The 14,443-nt window shown below is 35.7% G+C and overlaps 2 protein-coding genes across 5 annotated transcripts in view; both read left to right on the top strand.

Annotated features, from left to right (window-relative positions):
- Positions 1-14,443, top strand: part of LOC149552886 (uncharacterized) — a 59,677-nt gene that overhangs the window by 33,845 nt on the left and 11,389 nt on the right. The window lies entirely within an intron of this gene.
- Positions 9,331-11,390, top strand: LOC149552887 (uncharacterized). The gene is made up of 4 exons (XM_089788426.1): positions 9,331-9,437; positions 9,629-10,283; positions 10,423-10,655; positions 10,771-11,390. Exons 2-4 carry the CDS (start codon positions 9,661-9,663, stop codon positions 10,968-10,970), a joined length of 1,056 nt encoding a protein of 351 aa, XP_089644552.1. The 5' UTR covers positions 9,331-9,437; positions 9,629-9,660; the 3' UTR covers positions 10,971-11,390.

Raw genomic sequence — 14,443 nt, 5'->3', positions numbered from 1 at the left:
CTTCTCAATGATTTAATATTCAGTCAACACCAAACACTTAGCATCCAACAATTTGTACTAGAATTTTGCTAATCCCAGCTCCCACATAGGCACTGTAAACAACTCACTCTTCCGGTACCTCCATACACTGTCAGAGCAGTTTCAATAGTGTTTTTTTCACATCGGACAAGGCCTGATAATACTCCTTTTTGCGTGTTAACACCCATGACACTGTAAACTCCTCCCTAAGATGTCATTGAAGCTACCAGTCAATGGAATAAGTAGAGATTGGTTTGCTCTAGCCGCTTTGGTGCCTTCTGATTAACACGGAAAATTTATATCATATTACCCAATTACAGTTCGTAAACTGGTGGTGTTCAACTTTCATTGCCAAACCACCTGATATGTCCTAAAGAAACTAACCACACAAACTCCTTCACCCAGGCTGGACTAAAATTTGAGCAATGTTGCTTACAATTTCTAAGCATAAAAATATGCTAGAAGCTATTGGTCTTCTCTATAATGTGCGCACTTTGCAGTGAACAGGTAATGACCACAACCAAAATTCTATCCAAGAGTTCCGTCAACTTTCAACTCTACCAATCCCTGAAACTTTGCACAGATCATCGAATACGCTCCGGTGTCGCACCACTCACTTCCTCACAGTGTTAATAATATATGCCAATGTCCAAACCTCTGTCCCAAGAACCTATTACTGTTCATAATCTGTGTATTTTCTCCTAGGAAAACATTGACTTGGTTGCACTCGGTAAATGGCACTATGCTTGCTTTAAGTCTACAACTGCTCACAATCTTCCCAGACCTGTCTAAACAGACTGTTATTCCTTCCATCAGTGACTTGTTCTTGTTACCGTGAATACTGAGATGGAAACATTGTTTTTAGGATTTCGTCCAATATAAGCACAAATGGATGCCTAGTCCAGTAAATGGACTCTTCTAGTAATTCTTCTTGGTGCTAATTCTGTGACTATATCGATTCACTAGCGGGAGAGGTGCTTTAGTGGCAATCTTCAAGGACTGCACATTTAGTTTGCACGGAAAGTTTTGTTGATTCTTCCCAGCTTGCGAACACGAGATGGCCAAATATTTCTTGTGCTCCAACAAATATTATTAAGCACAAAAAGCTCAACATTAAGAATATATTTTGATACAAATAAAAGATCCTTGTAAAATCGAGACTTTCGTAAAAACCTTTTTGCCAACGATATAAGCTGCTTTCTCATGGGTATACTATCGCCAACTCCAATTTGCTGCTGGTTGTTGAAAAATGTGGGCCCCAATTCTGATTGTTTTTCAATCTTGCAGACAAAAGAATCTGCAACCATCGTCTGCCAATTCCTATTATAGTGTAAGAAAGACTATCCAAGAATATTGATCAAAACTGCTGTTATCTCTGTTCCCTGAATGATGCCGACACCAGAATAGCAGTGCTCAGATCTGCGACACTTACTGTTGCCGTTACATCAACATGTAGGCCAAAGCATAAGAACAATCTTCGTTTTATACGAATGGGCATATAAATGATAGCACTGACTCCTGCATAAGACTCAGATTATCTAATGCTCCTTTCCGCTAAATATTGGCGTGAACTTCATTACTGTAGTCATGCGTTATTCTCCAGCGCATGCAATAGCTGTGTTCAAGTTCTCTTGACAATAATAGTTTCCCCAAAATAGAAGCATTTTTATAATCCAGGTGGTTCTGAATCGTTGCGCAGTCAAAATTGATTTTGACTACAAATTTGGGTTTGTAACAGTAATCAGGGTTCCGTTATGGTTGGCTCAAAGAATACGGTCCCAATTTTTGACTTCAAACCACTTATTATCTGCTATAGCCTTTAAAAGATATTTATTGGTGATTCCAGACTTTGTTTTTCCACACCCCATATATGACATGGTCTTTAACTTGCCTGTTTCTATAGAAAATTTATGCAAGAGAATATTTTTTCCCAATAGTACTCTTCTGAAACTATACGTTTTTCCTCAGGCTGTCAACGATACTGCAATTTAGAAGCTTCAGTACTTACAGAGTTTATGCCTCCGACAACCACCGGCATCTACCATGATCGTTTAACATCCTATTATGTTTTTAATGTTCGATTACTGTTTCTTTAATATTGTAGCATATCTCCAAATGCTCAATGCTGGAAGATACTCGTCGAAGTGCCAATTGCATACAAGTCAGGCCAGATACTCTTCTTTATATATGAAATCTCTGTTCAAATATTTCTATTAATAGCAAAGATCAGAGAATTATTCTTTTCCCGACTATTGACTTCTTCAAATGTTGCCTCCTGAGATTGACAAATAGTATTGATAATTTGAATAGTCCCTGCTCCAGAATTTACTCCAAGCTCACAACCAACTTAAGCACCGTTTCTCAGACTACCAGAGGATCAAACTTTTATCAAACATAAGCACTCAAAATTTCTAGGATATATGGAAGCCCAAAATATATTTGGAGTAAGATAGTCAAATTAAGAATAATATCTGTATTTCTTTGTTTACTCCAATCTGAAAGAAATTTTAGAACTGTAAATACCATTACTCCATTTGTATATCCACAACTAAACTTTGATCGAACCTCTGACTGTACCCAGCGGGATGGCAGATTCGACGCTCTGATACCACTGTAATACCCCGGCTGGGTAGCATCTTCCAAACCACGGTTGGCTATTGTCTTCCAAACCACTCAATGAATCACAGAATTTTAACAGCCAATGCATGTAACAGGTTTTGCCAAATATGCAATTCAATAGCCAGCAATTTAACCAATATGACAGATTTAAACAACCTCAGATTCATTATTGCATTTTACAACAGCAATACAATAACTCTTATTAACACCCAAATTCAATCTTACAAACAGAGATAGAGTCAGATTGGATGTACTGAAAATTAGAGATACAAGTAAGCACAAGTGAGACACCTGAAATGACGCCTGCACTATGATGGCTTTTTGTCCACTGTCTTCTGTCTTGCGGGTTTTTATCCTCCAAGCGGGCTATAAGCTGAAGCTTCCAATTGACTCTCCAAGAGAGCTCAATATCCAAATCAATAATCAAGCAAATATCCAAGCACGAAGAAATGAGCTCCTCCTCCGCCTTTTAAAGACCCAACCTGTGACTCTTCAGCTTCCGTATTCCTGTCCCTGTCCCTCTTGCCAACTCATCTCTTATTCAGTCTCCTTATAGCATTAAAATTGACTTAATAATTCTGTACGAAGTCCTCAATGGTCATAAATTGGGTTGACCTATCAGTTTTAATGTCCCAGAAAAAGGAGACATTACAGAACAAGGAAAACAAGTGCTGTTTGCATTTGTGTCTAAACTAGTGATTATTAGACCAGTTTTGACAAATGAATCATATAAAATTATCATCCATCCAATATAACATGCTAGAATGTTCTTGAATAATGGACAAGCTTAAAATGAGCCTTTTGAAAAGTAAAATACAGTTTCAATGCCTTGCATGTAAAAATACATTGCAAGTTGAGCTAAAAGACCATTTTTCAAATTATTCTGAGGGTTGCAAGTCTATACATCAGAATGGGTGAGTTGGTTTCCCACCATAGCTCCACCAATCAGCAGGCTAGTTAAATTTTGTTGTGATATCAATCAGATATATTGCACTTGACATTCATTTAGAGAATAAAAGTTGTAACCTTGGAAAGGACCTAGCCACAAATTAAAAATCATAATTGTGAAAGAGCAAGGGCTGTGTGGCAGTTTTTCAAGGTTTCTGGTCTCTGCTCACCCTTGGGTTTGGGTTTGGTTTGTTGTTTCGGGCAACATTGTTTTCGTTGAATTTCCAAACCAGAATTCAAGAATGCAATATACAGAAAATCAGAAAAACATAAGAACAGATGACACCAAAACTTATCCCAGGAAAACCCTCCTACTCGAGGGAAAAACCCTGCCTGACCCTAACGAATTCTTTATTGAAAACTCAAAAGTGAGTACAATGATCGATAGTTGGCTCAATAGTAAGACTATAAGAGCATATCAAGCATAGCTTGCTTAGCATTTACAAAATGCACAGAATCTTAAGAATCTCACAGATTCAGATTATAAGGAATTTTCACATGAAGTATGATCTTTCACGATCATACATCACAGTCACAAATAACTAGGTTGCATGGGTACATGTACCCACACCCCTGGGACATGTACCCACATAACCAAGTACCGGGTGCTCAGTGGAGAGCATCATAGCTAAGGAACTTGATTAAGATTTATGATATTTGTTTCAATTTTTTTTTTGTCTATCAACTTGTTGTTTATCAAGCTTAATTCAATACATAATTAGTTTGGAACTTTGATACAATACTGATTAACAGTAAACATTATCACTGTTCAAGTCAGAAGTTTATGATTTGCAATATGTCATTGTTATATGATTTATGATCTTCATGTTCATGTGTAAAGTCCGCATTCTCTGTTATGCATCTAAACATTTACCATATATTATTAATGTAAACATACTGCAAATCTGAAACTGAAAACAATACATTACATCTGCAAACCTTATGACTGTTCTTGTTTTGAAAGACCATTGTCATGACACATTTTCAGATTTTTTATAAATATTAAATCATATATAAAAAAGTTTGATGTACCCAACTACCACACACCTAGACAGCTCCCGATAATAAAGTCATTCCAAAATATGAAGCCAATAATCATAAAACGGCACCTGTGAAAGACAAGACGCTTCAGACTCAGGTACAATGAATTTCCAAGGAGCAAACAGATTTTCTTTGAAGCCGCTACAAATCATTAACTGTCATGACTAAAGGAAGAATGATGACAATGTAAAGCATAATAAACCAATTATGGTGACTCAGCTTCTGAGTCATGTATCTCCATGTCACCAATATCATAAGAAACAAGCAACAACGGTCCATATAAGATGTGCCATAAGAAACATGAACAGCTACAGCATGACAATATAAGAAAACAGCTAGGAGGACATGAAGTATCAAAATGGCAACATAGCCTCAATGAGAATTATAAACCAAGAGATAAATACAAAAGCACAAACATGAAGAAGAGAAGCACTGAACAGTAATATAAACATTGACAGGAGCAGAAGATCCAAAATGCTCATACAGTGAACAACAAACAAATCTCAGGTATGAATGAGATCTCTCGTTGCTACCAAAACATTAACAATCCCTCTTGGCAAGAGAGAGATCATTCGTGTCATAGCATGGCAAGCATAACAAGCTGCAACCAAGAAATGTCAATAACACAATCTCATCATAGATTTTCTCAACATATTATTGTCATCTTAGTATGACATTCACCATGGCTACTCGTAGAGGGTGAATAAACAGAAGTGCTACATCATGAAATTGCTTCCATGACATCCACCATTCCTACTTGTAGAGGGTGGATCTACCATACCTACTTGTATAGGGTAGATAGAGTGCCTTCACCTCAGACTTCTTCCAAAGAAGAATGCATCTCCGCCATGCCTACTTAGAGAGGGTGGATCCACCATACCTACTTGTAGAGGGTGGAACAAGGGATTTCACCTCAAACTTCTCTTGCAAAGAACTCATTAACGAGGGATTTCACCTTGAACTTCTCTCGCAGAGAAGAACTCATAACAAGGGAGTTCACCTCTAACTTCTCTCATAGAGAAGAACTCATTAACAAGGGATTTCACCTCAAACTTCTCCCTAACAGAGAATAACTCATTAACAACATGTATAAGAATGGCTTAGGCTCTTTCTCAACAGAGATCGCTCTCAGCATGGGCAATGTTTTTACTGCTTTGATTATCACAATAAGGGAGCTGATTCCAAGTTTGATCAAAGAAGGAGCTTTGACAGTTATACTTCCACACGAGCTTGCAAAGATTTAGGCATTCTCCCTCTATCACACAAGCTCCCTTTGAATCTGATTTCTGTAGCTGAATAATATCCCCCCGATTGTCATTTCTACCTCTAATGATAGTCTGAATAAATTCTTCCTCTTTAATGAAGTTGGGTAACCAATTCAGTCCTATGGCTGCAAGCAACATTTCCCATGTTCACGACTTTGCATGTAATCTCTCGTCATCTCTTTGCTTTTCGATTCATCTTGGAAGCATTTTAGAGAAACTAGTAATAAAATCAATTAGACTAATGCTAGAAGCATATATAATTCACTACTCTCAATGTTATTGCATGAATTAAGTATATAAAATTCATGATCAATATAAAATACTTATCTCTTCATAGTTTAATCTTCCTCACAATATGCCAATAGATCCTTCATCATTACATAGTTGTGGTGTAGGTAGAGAATGCAAATTTGACCCCTGGTATAGAAGATTGTATGAGAGGCCTCAATATCTGAGATTGAAACATCTACAACGGATCATTGAACAACATATTCAACACCCATTAGACATCATGATTCTTCTAGAAATTCAAATGTTCTATTCTGGTTCAAATCGATTCCTTAAACCTGTTCTAGTATCATGTTGAATTTCCGGACCAGAATTGAAGAATGCAATATACAGAAAATCGGAAAAACATATGAGCCCTCCCACTCAATGGAAAAACCCAGCCCCACCCAAAATAATTATTTATTGAAAACTTAAAACTTGGTACATTGATCTCAGTCTTTCTCAGATGAAGCAACTAAGAGATTGTTAACTCATAACAATCAATAGTAAGAGCATATCAAGCATAGCTTGCTTAGCGTTTACAAAATAAATTAAATCTTAAGAATTTCACAGATTCAAAATATAAGGAATTTTCACAGAAGTATGATCTTTTACAATCATACATCACAGTCATAAATAATCATACAATACAGTAATGAGCAGAGCATATATATCTGGAGCAAACACGGTAATCATGAAACATGGATGCCATGGTCACTTCATATTGACCCAATAACAGCTCTTGAAATAGTAATGACACTCAAACAGTAATGATAATGTTCATCTAGCTTTCTTGAATAGTAATGATACTCAAAACAGTATATCTTTTCAATACTAACACTGCCTCATACATAGACAACTCCCAACTACTACACACCCAAACAACTCCCGAATAATAGTCATTCCAAGAAATGAAGCCAATAATCATAAAAGGCACCTGCGGAAGACAAGACGTCCTCAGACCCAGTTACACTGACTTTCCAAGAAGCGAACAGATTTTGTTTGAAGCCGTTACAAATCATGAACCGTCATGACTAAAGGAAGAATGATGGCAATGCAAAGCATAATAAACCAATGATGATGACTCAGCTGCCGAGTCATAGAAGAATGTATCCATGTCACTGATATCATAAAGAACAAGCAACAATGGTCAATATAAGATGACGTTCTGTAAGAAAATAAGACGACGTTCCGTAAGCAACATGAACAGCTACAGCATGGTAATTTAAGAAAACAGCTTTAATGCCATGAAGTATCAAAACAGCAACATAACCTCAATCAGAATTATAAAGCAAGAGATGAATTTTTCAGCACGAACATGAAGAAGAGAAGTACTGAACAGTAATATAAACACTGACAGGAGCAGCAAATCCAAAATGCTCATACTGTGAACAATAGACAAATCTCAGGTATGAATGAGATCTCTCGCAGCTACCAAAACATTAACTGTTTGTGGTCGAGTTTGTACATACAAAAAATTATTAAAACAAAATTACATATTTGCAGAAGTAATAAAGTTCAAAATACACCACGATACTGATAACCAAATAACCATACTTAACTAGAGACGAGGAGACTTGGAGGTTCCAGAGACCGGTACCAGTACTAGTATGACTATTTTCCAAAAATAGAAGACAGGGTACTTGGAAATAACAATTTTTTAATATAATTTAATAATTTCCAAGAAATATCATAACATAGATCTTTTGAAATAAGAGCAATGGAAAGTTAAAAGTATGAACATTAAAGCCATTGAATCAAAATATCAAATTTAAATTCAAATTACTAATAGTAATACCAACACTAATAGCAATGTCATTTACTCATTTAATATTGTGTCATATAGAGTCAAATAGTTCAAAACTCACATTGCAAACGAATAAAAAGTAAAATCTTTTGTTTTTATTGTTAATATTAGGTAGCTTTAGTTGGATAAACTATAGTGCAAATATATATATATATATATATATATATATATATATATATATATATATATATATATATATATATATATATATATATATATATATATATATATATAAGCAAAGAAACGTGAATCGGAATCGGATCGGAATCGGCAAGGCCGAATCGAATTGTGAATCGGCAATGAATCGGCAAATTTCAAAAAACCCTTTAAATTTAAAGATTTTAACAATTTAAAACTTATTTCATGCACCCTTTATTGAATATAACTTAAGCACACTATAACATCATCAAATAGAAGTTAAAACTTAACATACATAAACATGAAACATAAAATCCATCACATACGTAACTATGTTATCTAAAATGTAAATTGTAGGCTAGCTGAAGTAAATAGAAATCAAATGATCATAATGATTTAAATCATAGAATGTATGTAAGATGATCCATAAGACATCAAATCATAAATTTATGTAAGAATCTAAGATGAAGATCCATGAAAGTTTGAAACTTTGAAACATATGTCTATCAATGATTCAGTATCAATATCTGTAAACAAAATATAAAAACAAGGCTCCAGCTCAAGCCTCAGGCTCATAGTCATCATCATCCTCAACATCATCCTCAAGCTCGGCTACAGCCTCAGCCTCAGCCTCTGAGTATCCAGTCTGCCTAGTAGCAAGGCGTCTAATGTAGGTCCTAGAGGACTGTCGAGCCATATCTCCCGCATATAAGATGGGCTCACGAATGTCGCTAGGGCCTGTGTCTGTGCGTGCACGTGTGCGTCTACCAATGCCTGAAGAACGTGCTCTAGTTACCTCAGCCTCTATATCCACCTGGTCAATCCACGCACGGTCTTCCTCAGTGAAGATTGGATCTACAACCTCTGTGAGCCACTCTGATTCTGGATCAATCTCCTCCAGAATGATCGGAGAGGAGTCAGTGCCCAAAATCTGTCTGATCCTAAGACGGAGGTTGTAATGAATCTCCAGAAATCGGCCGCGGCAGCAAGGATAGAAAGTTGCTACTACTTTTGTGGTCAACCTCTTATTTAATCTCCAGAAATCGGCCGCGGCAGCAAGGATAGAAAGTTCAATTTTTTTAAAAAAACACATGTTTTATTTGCTTTCTAAGTTGACTTTCCTCTTTGTTATAACCCTAAAGAGCCTTCTATTTGCTTAGTATGAGTAGAAGAGAGGAAGAGTGAGAGAGAAGAAGAGAAAAGAGAATCCATAGGTTTCCAACCGGCAAGAAGGAAGAGCACCAAAGAGATCAGAAGTCCATTTGAGGAGGCCATAAATTGCATTGGGAGCATTAAGGAGTCAATATCAACACTCCTCAACTCATTTGCAAGAGGTAAGTGTTGGTTTTTTTTTTGCATGTTAGTGTAGTATGCATTTTTTGTTAAATTTTTCTAGTGTTCATTTGCAAATCTTGAATGTTTTTTATTTTTAGTTTTACTAAATTGCAAACTAGGGTTTGTTGTTTTGTAGTTTTTGTTTATTAGTTGCAAACTTTGATTTTTTACATGAATTTTTTTATTGCAGCAGCCCTTTGCTTTCATTTTCCAATTTCCACAATGGGTAAAAAAGATGAATGCTGGAAATATAATGAAGAGTTTCCTGGGAGAACCAAATATCAAACAAAATGTATATTTTGCAAAGAAAAAATAAATTCGGGAGGTATCTATAGATTGAAATACCACATTGCTGGCATACCTGGCCATGATGTCACAGTTTGCACTCAACAAACCGCTGAGGCAAAACGCTCTTGTTTAGTGGCATTAGAAAAAATTGAACAAGACAAGTTGACTAAGAAAATGCAACTTGAAGGGTTAAGAGGTATTGGCTCCCATGCTCCCACATCCGCAACCGCATCTACATTTGCAAGTGCATCTGCATCAGCTTCCGCATCCGTAGGTTGTGTTGGAGAGGGTTCTTCTAGGCCTCCTTTTCATCCTAGTGCTAGTGCTCATGTGAGTGTTAGTGGTAGTCGGTCTCATACTGAGACAGAGTCCAACACCAACCTATTGCGGCCTAGAGTGCGGAAAAGCAGAATGGATAGTTACTTTGTGCCCCGCACTACTCTTGGCTCCCAACCCACGCTTGAGGGCATGGGTTTGAACAAGGAGATTCATGATGCTGCCAGAAAAGAGATTTGCAAATTCTGGTACTTTTGCAACATTCCATTTATTGCAGCCAGGTAATTGATTCTTTTTTCTTTGTTATCTTCAAAGTTAAAGTTAAAAGTAAAAGTAAAACTTTAATTATATTTACTTGTTTTATGATTTTAGTTTTTGACATCTAAATTTCTAATCAATATCATTATCTATTTGTGACAGGACTCCTTATTGGCAGAACATGATAGATGCAGTTACCATTTGTGGTCCAGGGTTTAAAGCCCCAACTGAGGCTGAGTTGAGTGGATACCTCCTGGAGGAAATGGTTGAGGATATGAGGCATGAGCTTGAGGACAGCCGAAAGGAGTGGATCGAAAAGGGTTGCACCATCATGACTGATGGTTGGACAGATAGGAGGGGAAGAACACTCCTCAATTTTCTTGTATCCTGTGGAGGTGATTGATCATTCTACTTTCCTACATACATAATTTTGAATCGTGATTGACTATTTCAAATTTTGATTTGTTGATTGCTAATAGTAATTATAATTCGTTGTTTTGTTACTTGTAGGATATACCATGTTCCTCAAATCCATTGATGCTTCTGCTCATGTAAAAAACGCCACATACTTATGTGAGGTTATTGAGGAAGTTATAGTAGAGGTGGGGGAACAACATGTGGTGCAAGTGGTGACGGATAATGCAGCAAGTTATGTTGCTACTACTTTTGTGGTCAACCTCTTATTTGGAATTGTATTTGTATTTTTATAAGAGTCATATGTGTTGATCTTTGCCTTCGAGTATGCTCTTGCAGAAGAGGGAGCTTGGCATTATTAGAGGCAACTTTGATAAAGAGGGAGCAGATAGAGGATATGGTTCTGTCAACATTCGGTGATATTGGATCTATTGATTCAGAGGGACAAGATCATGTTGAGAAGGATTCTCCAATGATCAATAAATTTTAAACAGTTAAGAGGATTGTGATTTATGAATATTGTTCATCACTATATGGGCCTATTCCTTGTGTACATCATGAGGAAGTGACGACTTCCAAATAATTATCACTTGTATTTGTAGAAGTTATTGTAAGGTGATGATCTTACAATAACTTCATGCAAATGTCAAATGAGTTGATATTTAAGAAACTAGAAAGTTAAATGAGTTGACTTTCAAATGCCAAATGAGGTGACATTTTCCAAATGAGTTGGCATTCAATTAACCAGGAAGTCAAATGAGTTGACATTCTAGAAAACTTTTTTTACGTTGAGGTAATATGTTATTCATATTGTGTATAAATCTTGTTTATCCTCCCTAGCTAAGAGGGAGTATTAATGTTTGGTAGCATTAGTTGGATAAACTATAGTGCAAATATATATATTATATATATAAGTGTGAGATATAATATGTATATTAATATATTAAATATATGAGATTTTTATTTGTAATCATATTAATTAAATACTAATGAATAGATGTGTACCGTAAAGGGACATGTATATCTATACTTCATCCTATATTAGAGAGATGGCTCCCATTTGGAAAGTATATACCACAAAAAAGGCAATGCAACTACATTTGCAATCCTCAAAATTAACATTTATTACATTTTAATATGCTTTTTCCTCTTGAGATGTGTGGGAGATGTCAAAATTCATGACAGGAGACTTGGGAGATGTTGGGAGACTTTGACCCAAAGTGTCCACCCAAATTTGAAGTCTTTAGGTGTGCACAAGGTTTTAAGGACGCATCTCCAAGAGGGAGACACAATCTCTCTGTGAACACACCATACCTCCATATCAGTAGTCAAAACTTGACCATTGTGATATAGATTAAAGTTTTAGTTCAAATTGCATTGCAACATACGCCACTGTACTAAAGTTTTAGTTCAAATAACAACCAAATACACCACCATATTTATGTTTTAGTTTAAATAGAAAAATACACCACCATATCAAAGTTTTAGTTCAAATAGCAAAATACACCATCTTATCAAAGTTTTAGTTCAAAACTAATGATGTCATGTGTTAACAATTGGCCATCATAGATCAAATTTCATATGGGTCATCAAAATTATCCTCTGCCATACGCTATGGTCAATTATAAGAAAAAAATAGTGGCACTGACACTCTCATGCTCACCTAGTGGTTCGTAGTCATCATCAAGTATGAGTGCATTAAGGGAGGAAATCAAAGCATCTAATTTAGTATGCTTTGGCTCAATATACCACACTTGTCTGTCTCCATTTCTTTGCAGCATTTTCTTTGTGTGTAAGAAGCTGCGAGGTTGAATGAACAAACTGTAATGCCCCATTTTTTGGATTGGGCTAAATCTTGTCCAAGCACCTTGCAAATATCTAGTCTGATGACTTTAGCTCTTTGGATGCTGATCGCTGTTCTCTTGGATGAGTGTTATTGCTCAATGGTTCAATCTTCCTTGATTGATGCCTTGAGGCATTGATGGATAATGATAGTTCCCCTTCAATGCTTGGAATGAATCCTCCTTTATTGGTGGAAGGGTCACCACATTTCATAAGGATTGAGTCATCACTTTTGATTGTTTTCTTTTGGAATAATATAGTACTTACCAAATTAATCTTCCTTGGATGTTCTCCTTGACTGAAAACTTTTCCCCTTTACATCCTTTAATGTGAGGGAAAGTCACACCTCATAATGGTCACAACCCTTCACAATTACCATTTAATAGCCACTTGGAGATAAGGAGATCGGTATTGGTATGACTAATTATAAAAAAAAAGAGGTACTAGGAAGACATCAATTTTTTTAATATAATTTAATAATTTCCTAGAAATAGCATAAATAGAGCTTTTAAAACAAGAATAATGGAAAAGTTTAAGTTTGGACATAAAAAATTTAGAACCATTGAATCAAAATATCAAATCTGAAATTTAAATCATAATACTAATAGTAATATTTAATATTGTGTCATATAGAGTCAAATAGTTCAAAACATAGTTTACAAACTTAGAGAGTGTTCTGCAAGTCCAAAATTTTCAACTCTTCAAGAACTCGGAGAAAGCTTGTCGAAAACTTGTCAAGAACTCAGAGAAAGCTTGTCGAAAAGTCGTCAAGAATTCGGAGAAAGCTCGTCGAAAACTTGTCAAGGACTCGGAGAAAGCTCGTCGAAAACTTGACAACTTAGAAAGAGCTAAAAACTAAAATCTCTTATAGAAACATGTTCTTTTGTAAATTCAATTACAAAATGTATTAAATTAACAATTGACATCTTGAAATAGAAAATACATGGTTTTATATCAACAACAACTTATGAAAAACACATTTTTAGTTTAACTAACATTTTACCAGCATCAACATTTTTACCCATGGTTTTTGGTGTCTATAGAAATGCGATATTTAAACTTTGAGTACTTGCCCAACAAAAAAAGTAGAGTACTCGACAACTTAGGGAGTAAGAGAGTTCATAAACTATGGTTCAAAACTTACACTACATATCTGATTTCTGGGTATCACATATGATCATATTAGATTACCATTACATATGGAATTTCAAAAACATATAAATAAAATTCAATCCCCCAACTTTTGTTTGTTTGTGCACGTGATTCATGAATTTAGTCAATTGGAGCTTCAAATGACAATAATTAGGCTTTCAGCAGCAATAAATGATGGTAAAATCTCTTTTGCTTGTTTTTAACATGACTTTTTCACTTGAAGACATGCAGGATATTCAATAAAACATGGTGGGAGACATGAGTACAACAGGAGACTTCAAGATGAAGTTTTCAACCATTTTTGACATCTTTGTGTACACATCAAGTCTTTGAGACACATCTTCATCTCTGAGACGCGTCTTCTAGTTATTCTAGGCCTTTTATTGAAAGGGTTACATCACTTTATCATTGCTGCTCCCTTGAATTTTTTTGCACCATTCTTCCTTCCTCCATATATCCTCCCTCTAAATGAAGGTCTCTTCTCTTTATATATCTCATGTTTGAGGGGGTCACACCTTTTCATTTCATGCCTTTTGACCTAAGTCATAGGGTTCGGCAAACATCAAACATAAAGTTTGAAATCCGTTGAATATTCAAGGGTCAGAAAAAATTCAATCAAATTTGTTGACAAGCTCGTAGTCAAAAAATGCGTTGGTCTTCCTTGAAAAAATTATTTTCGTTGGGTACTTTTACTCAGATTTAATTATATTTGTAAATGCAACGTCCTACTAGGGCAACAATTTGACCCATGCCAAGTGTTAACGTTTGGTAGCTT

Source organism: Cupressus sempervirens, chromosome 6, assembly GCF_028749045.1.
Source record: "Cupressus sempervirens isolate cs-2001-9-10 chromosome 6, ASM2874904v1, whole genome shotgun sequence".
NCBI lineage: Eukaryota > Viridiplantae > Streptophyta > Pinopsida > Cupressales > Cupressaceae > Cupressus > Cupressus sempervirens.
Note: the sequence above shows the minus strand (reverse complement) of the source record. Positions and strands in the feature narration are given on the sequence as shown.

Coding starts and splice junctions, on each gene's coding strand:
- LOC149552887 (XM_089788426.1), top strand. CDS start 9,661: ATGGGTAAAAAAGATGAATGCTGGAAATATAATGAAGAGTTTCCTGGG. Junction 10,284..10,422: donor ATTCCATTTATTGCAGCCAG/GTAATTGATTCT, acceptor TATTTGTGACAG/GACTCCTTATTGGCAGAACA. Junction 10,656..10,770: donor TTTTCTTGTATCCTGTGGAG/GTGATTGATCAT, acceptor TGTTACTTGTAG/GATATACCATGTTCCTCAAA.